Source organism: Amblyomma mixtum, chromosome 3 (assembly GCF_055824585.1).
Source record: "Amblyomma mixtum isolate Tamu chromosome 3, ASM5582458v1, whole genome shotgun sequence".
Classification (NCBI taxonomy): Eukaryota; Metazoa; Arthropoda; class Arachnida; order Ixodida; family Ixodidae; genus Amblyomma; species Amblyomma mixtum.
Window position 1 is genome coordinate 399,327,498 of NC_143014.1, and position 17,721 is coordinate 399,345,218.

At 45.0% G+C, this 17,721-nt stretch overlaps 1 protein-coding gene across 1 annotated transcript in view; it reads right to left on the reverse strand.

The window, feature by feature from the left end:
- Positions 1 to 17,721, reverse strand: part of LOC149357328 (luciferin 4-monooxygenase-like) — a 96,600-nt gene that overhangs the window by 26,859 nt on the left and 52,020 nt on the right. The window contains exons 3-8 of the mRNA XM_089577909.1: positions 14,424 to 14,530; positions 12,518 to 12,720; positions 6,411 to 6,582; positions 3,354 to 3,525; positions 1,331 to 1,431; positions 64 to 205 (exon numbers count right to left, since the gene is read on the reverse strand). Of these exons, the coding sequence (XP_089434035.1) occupies positions 64 to 205; positions 1,331 to 1,431; positions 3,354 to 3,525; positions 6,411 to 6,582; positions 12,518 to 12,720; positions 14,424 to 14,530 (897 nt within the window). The remainder of the gene's footprint in view (positions 1 to 63; positions 206 to 1,330; positions 1,432 to 3,353; positions 3,526 to 6,410; positions 6,583 to 12,517; positions 12,721 to 14,423; positions 14,531 to 17,721) is intronic.

Genomic DNA, 17,721 nt, shown 5'->3' on the forward strand with positions numbered 1-17,721 from the left:
TTCCTCAGCACTTTCACGCTGCTAAGTGCACATCAAAAAGGGAAGAAAGCAAGGCCGACGAACCCGTCCGTATGAAGCCGTCTTCGTAAATATCAGCAGTTGCCTCTGGACGCCTGAGGTATCCTAGGAAAGCAGTGGGGCTTCTGATACAAATCTCCCCTTGGCGGAAAGCTTCCAACGATTGCCTGGTGTGCGTATCGACCACCTGTTGGAAAGAAACAGTGGCTATGTACACTTTAGCGTTGCAAGCTGAACATGGACTACGAGAAACGGCGTGGTGGATGGTGCTGGATTGACTTCAACGACGTGAGCCTCCTTATGCTGTACGGACAAAGCACAAAACACGGGATTTTTTAACCTTGTCTACACAGAAATGCGTCCGCCACGGCGGGGATTACGTCTTGTGACCTTCGGATTATAAGCCTAACGCCATACCCATTAAGCCACTGCGGTAGGTTAAACAAAAGGAATATTCGGAATGCAGGTAGGTGTATGCAGTAGAATTTCCTGTACAACGTCGTCTCAAAATGGTATAAAATGGGTTCAAAACGATATACAATGTGTTTTGTGCCCAAACTGTGCGCATCCGCTAATATACTGATGGTCCAAGGTTGTACGAAATGGTGCTGGTCCAGTTGTTTTATCTGTTTTTATGGGTCTTCATGCCCTGTGGCGCCGTGTCCTCTTCAACGATGAACCAACCAGGCCAGAGAAAAATGCCATTTGTTTAGAATGCGAGTAAGACTTTCAAGTACCTCGCTACGTACTGTAAAATATCAGGCACATAGCCAGGAACTTTTTTCACGAGGGGCTGAAGGCAATTTCTTGAAGCGAGAGGGGGGGGGGGAGGCGGGCCTGGGACCCTTTCGCCCCCCCCCCCCCCCCCCCTCCCCCTACTTGATTGTGTGCTAGTAAACTATACTGTTCTTCTCCCGGACTGCTAGATATTAATTCATTTTCATTGGTATTGATATTTGCCGGCAATTTCTAAGCCGTTGGGGCTTTTTGGTTTCTTTCACAGTGCAAAGCTTTCGCCCCGCGCGTGCATTGAACATCTGCTGCTGTACACTCGCTCCTCAACTCGCTGTCGTTTTGGATGCCTACCACGCTGTTCTGTTCACTCTCGCTTCTCATCCTCCCGGATCACTGAGATGCGGGTTGCTATAGAGCAGAGACATGTTTGCCCCTTTTGGAAGAATACACTTTCCTGTGTGGGGAGTGTGTATGTATGCCGGGGAGTAAGTTGTGGAATGCGTGTAAGCAAAGCACTTTGCTCGGGAGGCAACTAAAATATGTTCCCTGTATCGCTTTGTTTCCAAAAAATACCCACCTTTACTTCAACGAAGGCTGCTGGCTGCCCAACACTCTTGAAGTCATCAGATCGTGGTGTGGAAAGTGTTACGCCTCCAGTCAGTTCTGTCATACCGTACACTGCAGGAGTAAACACAAGAGGAGAAACGGGTCGTGCTGAAAGAGGATTGCAGTAATGCGAACACGTTGCGGCGCACGCACGCACGCACGCACGCACTCACATACACTCACGAAAACACACAAATGTGTGCGTTTGTGTATATGGGTATGCGGGCGTGACATGCAATGTGAGACTAATTTTACATCAACGTGGTACAATTGCCGTTACTGCGCGCATCGAAGCCAACCACGCCATGTGCTGCTTGCTGATAATTCACCATCGGTGCACCGCCCGCAGAGATGGCGCTCCCGCAGGCATCGTCTACGAACTCCTTGGAGCTGGCCAGAGACGCCGAAAACGCTCCATTCACCGACCGTGTAGCAGAACCTCCACAGCGGTAGCGGTGTAATCCTCCAGCGGTAAGCTTGACGAGGGCTAACCTTGCACCGTCTCCGCAATCACGTGTTTGCTCGCGCCACTGTCGACGAACAACAAGCTACAGAAATGTGTGTTCGCGAGTGCGTGTGTGTGTGCGCGTATGTGCGTGCGTGTGTGTGCGCCTGCGCGTGTGTTTGTGTGAGCGAGTGAGTGCACCCGAGGTGGACACTAGAGAGCATGATTGGCTTGGCTTGTTCTTCATGGACAGCGGCGCGTGAGCATGCGTAGGCGATGTAAAATTGGGCCTCGTCATCGGCCCGCTGAAGGATTCTGCTCTATCGCTGTGGAGGTTTTCTTACAAGAGGCGTTCGTAGACGGTGCCTGTGGGAGAGGCATCTGTGCGGGTGGTGCAGCGCCGATGAATTCTCAGCAAGCGATGCATGGCATGGCTGGCTACGACGCACGCAGTCCTGTCAAATGTACCCTGTTGATGTACGCGTTCCTTTCTTGGCATAAGGTCTTTAGTGATTAACAAAACTTTTGGTTAAAGCGAGGTATTTATTTCAGTCTTTGCCCATTCGATCTGCATTTGTGTTGTAGGCTTGAGGGCTGTTCTGCTAGCACAGAATAAGCAGTTGGTTTGACTACTGCAGGTGGGTGTTTCGCTGACTGGACGAGAACACGGCACGGAAAGCCCAAGAAATGAATGGCGTGGCTTCGAGTGCATATGTGCCCACACAAACGCACATAGTGCTTGTTCGGGAACATATTTTGATTGTTTTGGGGGGCTAATACATAAGGCACGTTTTTTCCTTGGATTTGCAATGCATGGTGATGATAATTTTATTTATTGGTAACTTTTTTGATTGGTTATTTACACAATTTTCATAATAGGTTCTGGCTTATATTTTGCTCATGGACATAATTATCCTGCGAACCTGTCGTTAGTGTTTGAATATCTCAGTAACTATATAATTTCTAACCATAAGCCTGAAAGCCAGCCTCAGGTATGCCTGATTACGTACCCTGATTTGTGAGATGAGCTGAGGCCTTTCCTTCACACGCATTCGGCGTCTATAGACGGACTATCAGAATGACACTTGTTCCGTGTTTCCGAATGCTTTTCAAAGAAAAAGAAACGGGGTTTGTTCATATCACGACAGTGGTCTCAGTTGCACGCCACTCGGATGCCTAAATGACGCTTTGATATAGCACGGGCTGCTGACAACGTGTTGACATGGAACTTCATATCCGAGGTCTGCATCGTGCAAATGTGTGCAGCGAATTTGCAAGACCAGGATCTAAAGGTTTAAAAAGGTAATTAAAATCAGTTTGTTAATTAGCCACCTATGAGTGCAACCATGCTTCTTTCAAGGGGCTCTCAAGCCCTGCAAGGTAACTGCAAAATAAAAATGTGCTTTGCGCACGTCTTTTTCAGGAACTTTGGTGCAGCTAAAAAAAGAGACACACCCTGTATCTGTATATACATAGTTTAAATGGCTAATATGATAGGTACAATTTCTGATGAAAAGCACTCGTGGCAATAATACCACTTTTTACGAACCTTGTATGATCCCTGTGAGCCGGAGCTTTTCGGCCACGCTTTTCAGCACATGACCGCTTATTGTGCCGCCGGCGACCATGACTTTTGTTAGGCTGCTCGTGTCGAACTGTGAAAGAAGCTGGGTCTGGTTTAACTTGACCATGAATGTTGGGTACAGCAGTATGGTGGTCGCCTGTTTGAAGAACGAGATTGAAAAGCGGACGACTGTTTCTAAAGTCCTGCAGAAAACAGCTTCGTGTCTTTTATGAGCATCTGCCCAGGTAGCAGTTCACAGGCTGCATGTTTGCGTGATATTTAGACCCTATTACTTACCCACTATCTCTATTTCCTTGTAATCCATCTTTGCGACTTAGGTATAAGGATGTTGAGAACATGTGGATACGCCAAGCCGTCGGCATTTTTTGTTATCAGAAATACAGTGTAAAACTTAAGAGCAATAAAAATCGATGCTCAAAACTTTTGTTGAAGATAAAATGTTTTACTGCCAGAGCATCAGTATAGAGGAACGTCAGCCAAGGTTGCCTGGTTCCGCAACAGTGGCTTTACTAAAATTTCTCGCATTTATTTCAGGGCAAGGGTGAGGAGAAAACTTCGAGAAATGTTTTCGTCTGATTCCTCTGCTGTGCACAAAACATTATACTTCAGTTTTATCCTGTTTTGCACCCCTCCAGCTAACATGGAATTACTTTTCTGTCTTGGCGTCCCGGTTTTAACGTGTTTTGTAGCTTATTATTTTAAGCATCAAGTTCATTAAGCTCCCATTCTCTGCAGTTTCTAGCAAACACCGTTCACGAACCACGACGAACCACAAGCCGATCATCACAAAACTTTCCGTCCGAATAATCTCCCGTTAACGGTGGCAGTGGGGGCATGTTTACTGCGCACCCTTCCTCTGCACATCGCTAGGAAATCACTTCGTCAGATGGACGCTCACGCCTAATGAGAGGTTAGTTTTAGCGCTGTCGAGGTTGTGTTTGCAGTCAGCCCAACCCGGGGCTCAACGATGGATACACACGGCGCTTCTCTAAAGAAGTGCTCAGTGCCCATCAACAGTTGCTGCCGTAGACCTGCCGTTGTGTGTTTCTGAACAGATGCTACCGCACGGCTCTTGGGACAACACCACTGCCGCCCAAGACATCGCATATGTGTAGGAACACGCGCCACTCTGGAAGCCAATGTCTTAGAGAGTGCGCCGTCCGAGAATGTGAAACACCTTTCGTGCAATGCATTTTACGCTTCTACCAATGTGAACGGTTTCCACCCCTGCCGCGGTTGCTTCGACGATCAGCGCCAGACAGAGAAGCCGGTGTCCGTCCGGCACTTCCGTTGTCTTTATGTGTCCATGACTATTTTCTTGCTTTATGCACCCGTCTTTCGCTGCGGCTGACAGCGGGGGCGGAGGCGCTAGGCGTTCGTTTCAGTGCTTAGACTGCTGGACTACTGAAATGCCCCAATTTCAGTGCTTACATCGAGCTTATGCTTTTACCACTTCGGCTTTTCTGAATGCCAGCATGCGATAATTCTGGCTAGTGTACAATCCGCAAATAATTTGGGCGTCTGAGTCATTCTATAAATCATGAGCTGTAAAGGAGGAGCCTTCCACTACTCGGAGGTATCACCCCAACTGAACAATTATTGTCATAAATAAAATTTTCAGAGAACTGCAATGTGCTGCTCCGCACCCCATCTGTCTAAAAACAATTTTTGGGCTTATAGAGACCCGCCGCGGTGGCTCAGTGGTTAGGGCGCTCGGTTACTGATCCGCAGTACTCGGGTTCAAACCCGGCCGCGGCGGCAGCGTTTCGATGGAGGCGGAACGCAGAGGCGCCCGTGTGCTGTGCGAAGTCAGTGAACGTTAAAGATCCCCAGGTTGTCGGAAATATCCCGGAGACCTCCAATACGGCGCAACTTTCTTCCTTTCTTCTCACTCTCCCTCTTTTATCCCTCCCCTTGCGATGCGGTTCAGGTGTCCACCGATATGTGAGAAAGATACTGCGCCATTTCCTTTCCCCAAAAACCAATTTTCCACTTTTGTTCTACAGGTACAAACGTTTGAATATGTTGCATCGGAAAAGTTGAAAACGAGATGAAAAACCATAGGGTAATCAGCGCAAAAAGAGCCAAAATTCAGGGCGCTTTGTTGATTCGGCTTTAAAAATCGGCTCCTCTAGAGCTAAACAAGGCCGCAACTGGGGACCCATAGACGATAATATGTGGCCAGGCGTTCAGAATTACTCTAATACTAGTCCTTCATTGCACTAGTTTTGTGGTCATTCTTGCAATGTGTGCTATGTTTCTGAAATCATCATCCGCATGATATACAGGCTGCGGTTAAACGACCGGGTTAGCGAGCACGTCCAGCTGCGAAAGGACAGCTTTTTTTCTGCAGCGCTTTCATTACAGCCGGCCAAATCTTAAGCTGGCGTGTGTGACGGCTGATTTTTCTCCTCTCCTGCGCTTTACGACCAAGCAAACTTGCGGAAAGCTCAATATTAAGCACGGGCTTAGTGAGCCTGGTTTGATATTTTCTCAAGTTTGCTCCGTCGTAAGCTGCAGGAGCACAGTAAACGCGGCCGTCATGCACGCTAGCGTAAGATTTGGCCGGCTGTACCTGCGCTTGCATGGAAAATAACAATTTGATTGATTGATTGATTGATTGATTGATTGGGTGATTAGTTGATTGAATAATCATTAGGGCCGTTTGCCTAACTGACGCAGACAGTACAAGCACTGGCTTCTTTTTAAACAACTCGTTGCGCTTCACAGTTCTTTTCTTTTTTTTCAGCTGTATGTCTGGAAGCTTGATTGGAGTAGAACAGGTTGCACGTGCATAGCCTTCTAATGAGGAACATCGCTACGACATAATTGCCAATTGAAGCACCTCACATATCTGAGCATGATTCCCCGCATTGAAGACGCTGTGCAAAGGCCCTGTGACTAGGCGCCCTCCGATTATAAGCACTTCCCGTTCAGGATGACTAACACGAAATGTGCATGTCGCTCAGTTCGCGCGGACTCCAAAGTTGAAGCCATTCTCGAACGAAAATATTTACGTACCCTGTGCTTTTCGATGGCAGGAAAGATTACTCCAATGTCCGGAGTGTCCACATAAACGACCTTATTCCCATTGCCGAGAAAGCCGAAGTTTATCCAGAAACCACCAACATGAGAAACGGCAGCGGAACATAAGCATATGTCCCCTTTCTCAAAAATTGAGGCGCTCAGGTGCCTGCATTTGGAGACGGCAAGTAATTCTCATTGAGTGCTCGGGGGCAAAAAATGCGTTTGCTGTCCCATCAAAAACAGGATGCTCGATTTAGCAGCAAGAGAAAAATGAACTCAATTGAACCTTACAGATGTAGGTGTCTTCACACACTTCGATGTCACCTGTAGGAATTATTCATGACAAAAGAGCTAATAATCAAACACTCAGTTCGTTTATTAAACTGCTGTCGGTAGCTGCGCAGTAGAAGAGGTGGCATTTTGAATAGAAGAAAACGATACTTACTTTGCGCTGCCAAAACATTTGAATAAAGTAAGAAAATAATTTATATTTCTGCGATATTTGGAACACAGCAGGTAAGGGAAATTACAGAGCGCAGCAGGATTTTCTACCGCCTTATATTCGGACACAGCTCTGCTTGAAGTGGAAGTTCCGGGCCAGAACCTGTGCAACTCAGTCACTCCGCCAAGAGTTCGGCCGCAGGACGGTCGCCCCGCACACTGCTCGCTGCGCAGTTTTTTGCTCCGTCGATGAGGGAGCTGGTGCCATTTATGGAAGCGTCTTGCAACCGGACTAGCCCAAGGAACTAACTGCAAACAGATCTGCAAACTTGTAACGATGCAAGTGCACAATTATGTCAGAACCGTGCTTTTAATTTACGAGTATTGCCATTATTTTGTGTTGTAAGCAGAAATTAATAACTGCAATCTGGGACTGCATTCGCGGCGAAGGAACAGAAGGCATGTTACGCTTCCGAACCTTTGATTTCAATGCCAAAAAAAAAAACTAGTGAATACAGGTCCGGAATCAGAAGCTTAAAGCGGCAAAATTACCTACTGTAGCTGGGGCACCACAACGCTGAAGGACGGCACACAGTTTGGAGGCGCATACAAATTGCATTCAGCTTTCTGTGTTCATTTTGGAGCTCTGGCCCGTCTTTACATGTTGTTCATGCTATCCTTGGTGCTCGACTGGAGTGCTAGCGAGCAGCTCTCTTTTGCAATGCTGGCAAAAAAAGCTAGACAAACATGTTGACTTCACAGTGCCAAACAGATAAGGACGAAAGACACGAAACGACAGGCGCGGGCGCATACTACACACAGATTTTATTGAGCTTGCGGAGGTTAATTTTATGTCGTCTGTTTCGCGGTGTGATGTCAGCATGAACGGCCACCAACTTCCCAAATAAGAATTCTCATCCCAGACAAACATAGGTAGTTCTTTCATCAGGCCGAAGCTTCCGACTCGGCAACTGCGTTCAAAATTCGGGGTGGCTGGTGCTCTGAACGAATCAAATATTAAAGTCTCATAATGGCAATAAAAGCCAGGATATGAAAACAGCAAGTTTCCAGCTCTTGAACATTACGAGGATACATCCACCAGTGGGTTACTATGAAAGTGGCGTCGTGCAGAGATCAACACAATCGGCAGTTACTCCGGAGCCCAAGCTTGTTGAGCATCTGGCGCTGCCAGCTAGGCGCACATACATCCTCATCGGCCAGAACTGCGTCGGAGACAGTTTTCATTAGGGCTTGTCTTGCGGTTTATGGACAGTAGAGACTCAGTTCCGGCCGTCTATATTCCGCTGCCGCCTAAGTAACGAACGAAAATACTAATAATTTTTAATAGGATAGTTCTTCCGGGATCCCTGTTGCCATAGGTATCGCTCTTAATGCATTTCCATTGAGCTGCGCGGTCTAAGGAAGAAGCAGCAGCAGCATGGTAGGCATGCGGTAAACAAGCCGAGATATAGCGGATTTGTATGTTTATATCTCACTAACCATTCTTTCTTTCCCGCTCAGTATTTGAAATGCATTGTGGAACACGTGTTCAAGCTCTTATGCGCGTCGCATACGGTATTGAATGCGCAATGTCTGCGTTGCAACAAGTTTTTGATATTCGCGATATTGACACCACCAGGGCTCTGCGGTTGCGAGGAACGGCCATTGAGAGTAGAAAGCTAATCTACTTGGAGAAAGTTCTGCCAGTATTTTATCTGATGCACCTGTAGTGATGGGTTTGATGGACTGCTAACATGAATATTCATGGCGGCAAATAGACATATTATTGAAATTAGCTATCTGATTAACTTTAAAACGGAAATTTTCGCTATCGTAGAAACTGAATTTTGGGATCGTGCCTGGAAATGACAATGCAGATGTCGGCTAAGAGCAACCACAGCAAAGGAACAGTAAGAATAAATGGACGCGTGAACTTGCGGTTTTTTCCCTTTTTTTTCTATTCTTCTCCTCCTTCTATGAGCATTGCCAGTGAGCCGCAAGAAGCGACCTGGGTATTCACACTGCAACTCGGGCACCGCCGCTCGTGCAGCCCGTGTGGCGCACCCTCGACGCTGGGAGCAATGCAGTGTGTTTGTCTACTTTTTCTTGAGAACGCGTATTCGGTATGCTCATAAGCAGCATCCAGTTTCTCACTGGCCGGTAGATATCTGCGCCGCATAAGGGAATTTCTTGCCTGTTTGGTCAATATTTCAAATACGAGAGATTATCTTTCTGGTTATGATTTCCTTTATAGTAGACAGCTGCTTTGAAAACACGTGAAAGCCAGATGCATTGTGCCTCGTGCAAGCTCAGAACTTAAGTGTGCTGGTTTCTGTGCTGAGGATTACTGAAGCGCTTCATGAAGCTCGATAGAGGAGGGCGTTAAAGATTTGGGGAAAGCCTTCATCTTGTCAACATTTGCCTTCCAGGAATGCTGCGCACTTTTTGCACACACATGTTGTTCATGTGACATAATATCAGCGGGAACACACACATGTCAGCGAAAAGAACCATGAGAAATGATACAAAACGCATGGTGAACAGAAGAGAGCGGCGCCTTTTGTTCTAACTTTAAGATCCGGCTACTCCTTACAAAGAAAATAAAGGTCTTTAGAGTTTTCAACACTGCAAAATTAGAAAGTTTTTGGTCACTTTTTTGTTTTGAATTGCGGCAACGACAGCGGTTTCTTGCGCATTTTACACCCATTGAGCCCTGATGTCTGATTTTGACAACATAACTTTAAATCAATAAATACTTGCACTACCAATTTGGAGTGTTTACTTTGCGGTTATGGGCTCTTATACATGGTGAAAACCTAAAGCGAAAAAATCAGTGACCAAAACAAAATATTCAGGGCCGAAATAATTGAGTGATTATTCTGGCAGATGACGCGCGATATGCCAGCTTTCAGAGTATTCTGTACAGTGAAAGTAGGCGCCTTGCTGAAGGAAACCGAAACAATTCGGAAAGAAATAAAACACCTACGCGCCAGGCACTCGGGGCATGGACACTGAAGGCTACAATGCGTCGCAGCAGCCACAGGATGAACGAACGCGGCCACACGCCGGAGAAAATGAGTCACCTGAATAGACAGTGCTATGTTTCTGTTCTCTCCTTTCTTCATGTGGACTCACATACATCGGGTGGGTCCTTTTGAATCATCAAGCGACGGTGCCACCTGTTAATTCCAAGCCACGCTCAATGCTTTGCGTGTGTGCCCTCTTGTGTCTGAACGCGTTGTTTGCGCTGTTTATAAGATATGATATAAGATAAGATATAAGGTCGCAGATATAAGAGATAAGGTTTATAAGATATAAGGTCGCGCTTCTCCCTTTGTAAGCGTTGTCGCAGCTCTACTAAGAGGTTGCATCAGGACTAGAGAAATATGACAGGAACCTTGTCCTATTCTAACACGTTACCACCGTCGAAACACTATTCTCTAGTACCCATGTGTGCCACCCTTCAACAAATATAGAAACAGGCGGATCACTGTTCACGCAACAAGTCATCCCGTAGGCGATGAATCCTTCATTATCGCACGGTATTTTGCGTAGAAGTGGTTGTTCCTGACAGTGAGATTCACAACTAAGCGTGCATTATGGTATTTTTACAACGGCATCGGAGTTTCCCTGTAGAAAGCATGCAACACGACCACATAGCGTAAAAATGTGTTCCTATTAACGCAATGATTTGCACATAAAGTAAGAAAGTGAATACACATACAGAGCTAAGCCGCGCCCCACAAAGTCCGTTAGCTTCCGAGCTTGGTTTCTTCTTTGTATCGATGCTGGACATGTGGTGTGAAATACTCTTTGGCATTGTCCTATATAAATACAAGCTGATAGCCTTCTTAACGAAGAAAAAAATTGCATTCGGGCTGCGCAAGAATAAATGGCCTCTGGGGAGGGGGCGGCGCACTTGAAGGCTCACAAATTCCTGCTCGGACGTATGCTGTCACAGGTGATGACGAACACCGCGGTGTCTCTTGGCGGTCCAACAGAATCGACGTTCGATCGTGCATAGATCCCAACTGTTAGCTCGTGTGCTGAAGCTAATAAAAGAAGCGCTTTGAAAATTAATAGCATTAAGCACTGTAACAGGAACAAGCGGAAAAGTGCAGGCACCTATAGATTAGTACCACATGGATCACTATAATTGTCACGCATTCGCTGTTTGCACGAAGCTGTTGATGTGAATTAGCTAACTGACGGATGATATCGTATTCATGTGCCTGAAGTGGACAGCGGAAAGATGGTGAGAAGAACGAGCCGCATAGAACGCCAAAGGTGCAAGAGGGACATAGAAACGTCAGGACAGAAGGCACACAAACGATGGGAGAGGCGCTCTTGTTTTGTCGAGTGTGTGTCTACGTTGTAACTTAGTATTAAGTGTATAGTCTGTTATTATAACTCTGAGCTGGAGGCGGACAGGAGCTCACCCTTTAGTTGTTTGAGTGCCACAACCTGAATATTATATATGCATGAACTAGACACGTTATAAAATTTTGTGATAAAAGTCTATAGCAACTTTGCACCGCATAAACGCTGATGACGCCTGGAATTGCAGTCTTCGGAGCTCAATTTTTTATTGTGGCAGAGGTTCCATATTTTTGAAAGCTCCTATTCGTAATTCTATGCACATTTAGCCTTGAACCAGAGCGTCTTTTTTGTTGCTTGTCTTTAATAAGATCAGCTTCTATTTTTGTGATTTAGTAGCTCCAGTCGAGCCTATTTTATAAGCCACAACTTATGCAGTACTGCGTCAGAGCTTTTCATGACAACATTTGGCACTGCGTCTCCGATACAACAATGAACTATGGCCGCATCCCTCGGACAGAGCAAATCAGGAACCACCGTAAACTCTCCCCCGGAGTTCGAAAAACTTGTGTCTCCCTCAAGCAGGGAGAACGAAGAGAGAGACAGAGGATATATAAAGAGGAACTAGTGTTCGCGATCGGTGATCAGGCATTGGCAGTGATTTTAAAACTTTGAGTGCCAGTCACGTGGTATGCCTTGCTGACCCAGGTGGTCGCGTGGAATCCTTCGCTTGCGTAATTGGCCCTGCATTGTTTACTTGGGGAAGCTTTGGCTGTCTACTACAACCCATATAAATCATTTCAACAAAATGGTACGCCTAGTACTTTATCGTGCAAATAGGATGGTCAGCGGACGATCACTCGGCAGATATAGACATCCGAATTTGATTTAAGCGACCTCGTGTTTTTTATTTTTTTGTTTTTATGGCCTTTGCCGCAATCTCCATGTTAGTTCATAGTCTTGCTATCAGCAACAATTACTGCTTTGAAGCTGCCTCCATCAATGCCGCCAAGGTTGGGGCATCAAACGCAAATAAGGTATTATTGGCATTGGGAACAAAAAGTTGCTCAAAGAAGACGGCATGTATTAAATAACTTTCTGCATTTTATTTTATAAAGTGAGAAAAATATTCAGGTATTGTTTCAGCAAAAAACAAAGTTCAGCCGGAGAAACGTTTTTACTTCTTTCTTTTCATGTTTGATTTTTTTGTAGTTAATGTTACAGCTTGCAGGTGCGATAGACGCCTACAACGCGCAAAACACTACGTATGCTACGAAAGAGCACAAGTGCCGGAAGTTAGTGTGAACGTGCTGGCAAAAAACGAAGAAGCAGAAGGTATTTACCTAAATAATAATATTTGGGCGATCAAATTCCGGTGGGTGATCTGCACGCCTTTGGGAAGCCCCGTGGAGCCGCTTGAGTAGATTATAGCTATCACCGCATCTGGTTTTAGATCCAGAGGCGCTGGAACATTGCCAACAGCAGATTCCTTCAGTTCTGAGAGAGTGAGCATGTCTTGAAAGCTTCCTTTGGTCAGAATAACAGCCTGTAAAGATACAAAAAGCAATGTAAGCAAAAGCATTCTGAATGAATATTGACTTTATTTTTCTTATCTTTCCGCAATAGAACTGCATTTTCAGCACTTTGATTTTGCACCTCTCGCACCTCTTTAGGCCCAAAGATTTGAATTTCAGCTACGTAGTGGAGCATTCCACTCACCCTTTAAGTTGTAACCATCTATAAGGCTAGAAGTGACGATGTCCAAGCCTTTGACAGCGCTTTAGTTGTTAGGAGCGCTCCGAGTGCTTATAGGCGGTTCAGAAGCTTCCTATGTGACCAAGGGCTATTGAAAAAGGCTGTACCATTGAAAGCCGAACATATATTTTTGTGGACCGGAAGCATTAAAAAGCAACAGCGCCACCTTTTGTGTTTTGTAATCTGCCATTACAGTGAAATTAAACAAAAGGATATTTCAGGGAAGTTAACTGACTTTGCAGACTGTTATAGTGAGGACGCTGTCCTAAAAGCAGGAAATACCCCGAGACCAATCACAGCAACTTGCTTGGAACATGGCATTAAATATAATTTTTACAGGGACTATTCGCAAAAATAATCAGACTGTTATAACTGCTTTGCATATCGACAGCTGTGCATTCACATTTACTATATCACACGTGACGTTGATGTCCTCACAATGATATGACAAACTTCCTTCTGCTTCAGCCACTTCCTCTCACAGCCAGATTTGTTACATACGCCTGCTGAAACAATCCACGACCTTCGCGTATCTTTTTGGAGCGTGTCATTTATTTGGTTCATGCTCGTATCGTATTCACGACAGTTTTTACGTTCTGTATAAAGATAGTCATTATAAGTACATTTACATATCCGGGGAGAGGGTGGGGTAGATATTTTTCATCATTGTATTATATACGAGAACTCGGACATTGCCTACAATCTGATATCAAAGGAGGACGATCCTCCTGTGTTTAAATATAAGCCCGTTGTGCTCACGCGGTGCGGGCAGGGTATTATTATTTTTACTTCTTTTTCTGTTGCCCACTCCACTCAGTGTGTTCATTGTAGCTCGTTGTGCCTTAGGCAATGCGGGCTGGGCAATATTATTGTTAATTTTTTTATCTGCCCGCACTACTTTACGTGTTTAGATGTTGGTTCAAATTGATAAAAACTGCCACATAATTTTTAACGAATATAAATGCGTAGAAGGGATGACAGTATTGCATCAGGTAAATCCTGCTCATGTTGTTTAACCAACGTGCTGATGACATTGGAAGACATCAGCAAAGTCTTTAAAGGCAAAAATACTTCACACTTTCGACAAGTTTAACGGAAAAAATACTTCACACTGTCGACAAGGGGCGTCTTCTACTTTTGTGAAGGATAAAGAGCCGAAGGGGTTTGCATCTCAGCCATGTAGCGGCATTCACTAGGTTTCCAGGCAGTCCTAAGGTGTGGAAGGGCGAGTACGGAAGGTAATAAAAATTTGACGGAATTGGAATGAAGGGGACGCACAATGAGCAACACTGCACGGACAAAAGTAAAACCAGGAAGCTGAATTTTTTTTGACACAGACCGTGGAGCATAATGTTGTTTTGACATCACATTTAGAGGTCATTTTAGCACTGACGAACGGTTCTGCGCACAAAACGATTTATCCATTTTGGGTGTCATTACGCGGTTTTGAAAGAAGCAGGGAACACAATGTTTCATGAAAGCACGTCTTTTTACCTCAACCGATGCGACGCCTTTGCACGCCTCCTCAATTTTTGTGAAACTTTTTTGTTCGCAGAAGACAAACTTCGGGCGAACATCTGAAAACTGGTAATGAATCTCTCCTGAAAAAATAGGAACAAGAAAGACAGTCATGCACGCACATGTCAGTAGAATAGCATGACGAAGGCTTCGCAAACACCAGTAGTGACGTTGGATGCGACAGCGCGAACGCAGCTAGTGACCCTTTGCTTCCTAGCGTGCAGCTACTACCGAGCTCCTTCACATAGGTCTCCATAATTATTACTGACTTCAGTATTAGGGCCCAAAAGTAGCCCGACCATCGATGAGGGGCCTCTAGCTTCGGGATGATAGATATCATTCGGTTAAGCAGGATCAGTATCTCGGCATTATTGATGACCGTGCACTCTGGAACCCATCTACGAAAGCTGCGTCCTTTCTTAAAATTTTTATTGCTCACCCAGCTAGTGCCCATGGTTGTCATCAAGTCACCGCTATGACCATTTCCCAGTCTCCAGTGTTGTCACGGGTATGATCTGCATTGCTTTCAGCCTAGCTATAGTATGATCATTGAGTCATTGTTTATCCTTTCTTGACAATGACAACATCAACGCACTGTGCGAGTCTTCTTGTTCAAGTAAAACTACTACTTTTGCAGAAGGAAGCTTCCTGGAGAGTCTATATCGAGCCTTAGACATCAACGTTATGTGAGGCTACTGAATTGGCCAGGCAGATGAACGGTCAGCACGTCGGACAGTTTTCTTCGCGTTGATGACGATGATGTATTTTTACGGCGCAAGGTCAGCTTTGTGTGTATAGATTTGGGAAGAACACTTCAGCTAGCTAAAGTAGCCGAAAAGTTCTACACAAATCTATACAATACCCAATGTAATCAGAAGGTTAATGAGATGCATTAGCGCACTAACGCCAGTAACAAAAGAAGAAGCAAAGAAAGCCTTAGGAGCAATTGCAAAGGGGGAAAGCAGCTGGTGAGGATCGGGTAGCAGCAGACCTGTTGAAGGACAGAGGTGAGATTGCGCTAGAAAAACTAGCCACCGTGTACACGCTCTGGTACCTCGAGTCAACCAGAAAATGTGAGGAACGCTAACATTATTTTATTCATAAAAAATTATACGTCAAGGACTTGAAAAATTGAAACCAAACCGCTGCCTACAAGGTATCTACAAAGGTAATCGCAAATAGAATCAGGCTAACCTTAGACTTTAATCAACCATACGGTCAGGGAGGCATTCGTAAAGGATGCTCGAGAAAAGGCCACATTCCCATTATCAATCAGGCAATAAAGAAATGTGCAGAATACAACCACACCCCTACATATAGCCTCCTTTGATTACGAGAAAGCATTTAACTCAGCAGACATGCACGCGTTGCAGAATAAGGGCGTACAAGAGTGATGTGAAAAAGGGTTGAGAATTGGGCGAGTTGGTACGAATTCATACTGCTGTGGCCCCCAACACAAGGACAGGGACAGAGACAGAGTGACAACAACACAAGTGCTCTTGGTACGAATTCATACTGCTGTGGCACCACAAGGACAGGGACAGAGACAGAGTGACAACAACACAAGTGCCCTTGTGTTGTTGTCACTCTGACTCTGTCCTTGTCCTTGTGGTGCCACAGCAGTATGATGTGGAAATACTGGAAGATATCTATAACAACCGCCCAGCTACCATGAGACACGATCTCGCCAGTGCTATTCACGGCCTGTTTACAGGAGGTATTCAGAGGCCTAGATTAGGAACAGTTGGGGACATCTAACATCTACATCTAACATCTACACTATTAGATGTCTGCGTTACAAATGAGACATCCAGTGACATTGTGTCTGGTGTACTCTCTGCAGACATCAGTGGCCATTTACCTGTTTTCTCTTTCATCCCTAGCCGCCGCGGTGGCTCAGTGGTTATGGTGCTCGGCTGCTGACCCGAAAGACGCGGGTTCGATCCCGGCCGCGGCGGCTAGAATTTCTTTGGAGGAGAAATTTAGAGGCTCGTGTGCTGTGCGATGTCAGTGCACGTTAAGGAACCCCAGGTGGTCGAAATTTCCGGAGCCCTTCACTACGGCGTCTCTCATAGCCTTAGTCGCTTTGGGACGTTAAACCCCACAAAACCAAAACCAATCTTTCATCCCTACTGCGCGTAGGAAAAGCGTCCGTAATAAATTGCAATATGAATTCCGAGACATTAATGAAGAATCGCTCAATAGATTTAGGACTTTGAACCTACTAACTGGAATAAAATTTATGAGTTAAACGAAGCTAATGTGGCGTACACCACCTTCATCAGCAAGTTCTTGCAGTGCTACAATGAAGCTTTCCCCATTCGTGTTTGAACCCATATTTGAAAAAAGTAGAGAATTCTCTGGATGAATAAAACATTGCATAAAACATTCAAAAGAAAAATAACATGCATCACGACTTTGTACAAACACGTGACCCACTGCTTTTTGAAGAATCAAGAAGTTTAGAAATAGCCTAAATACCGAGCTTAGACGTGCAAAAACAGAATATTATACGAAGAGATTTTCCCAGATAAACAGTGATGGTACAAAAATTTGGCAAGAGATCAACTACACTATGGAAAGGAAAAATGTTGCGGAAGTCAAGGAAATCTCAACTGCCAATGGTAGACTTTCTGGCCTTGAAATAGCAAATGCCATGAATAGTTTTTTATTAATATTGGATATATATGCAACAATGCATCGGGGTCAAATGCTGTTCACTGTGATCTCGGTAGCCGCTTACCTCACACGAAGTTGACAGCTTGATTAAGAACATAAAGAACAACGTATCCGCAGGATATGACGATATAAAAGCTATTCCACTAAAATTGGTGTCGAGCGCAGTGGGTGAAATTTTGACGTATATCGTCAATATAATGTTAGAAAGTGGTGTATTCCCAAATGACCTGAAGATAGCGCGTGTACGGCCAATTAATAAAGGAGGAGATAGAAATGAAATTTCCAATTACCGCTCAATCTCTGTTCGGCCGGTAATATCTAAAGTATTTGAAAGTGTCATAAACTATAGGCTAAAAGCATTTTTTTTTTCAAAGTATAATGTCATAAGTCCCTCTCAGTATGGATTCATGAAAGGCAAATCAACACAACAAGCATTATTAACCGTCAAAGGCAGAGTCATTGAAAATATTGAACACTGTAGATACACATTGAGAATATTTTTAGACTTTCGCAAAGCATTTGACTGTGTTCAACCTGACATCCTTCTGCGAAAGCTATCTGCCTATGGTGTGAGAGGAATAGCTTCCAATCTGCT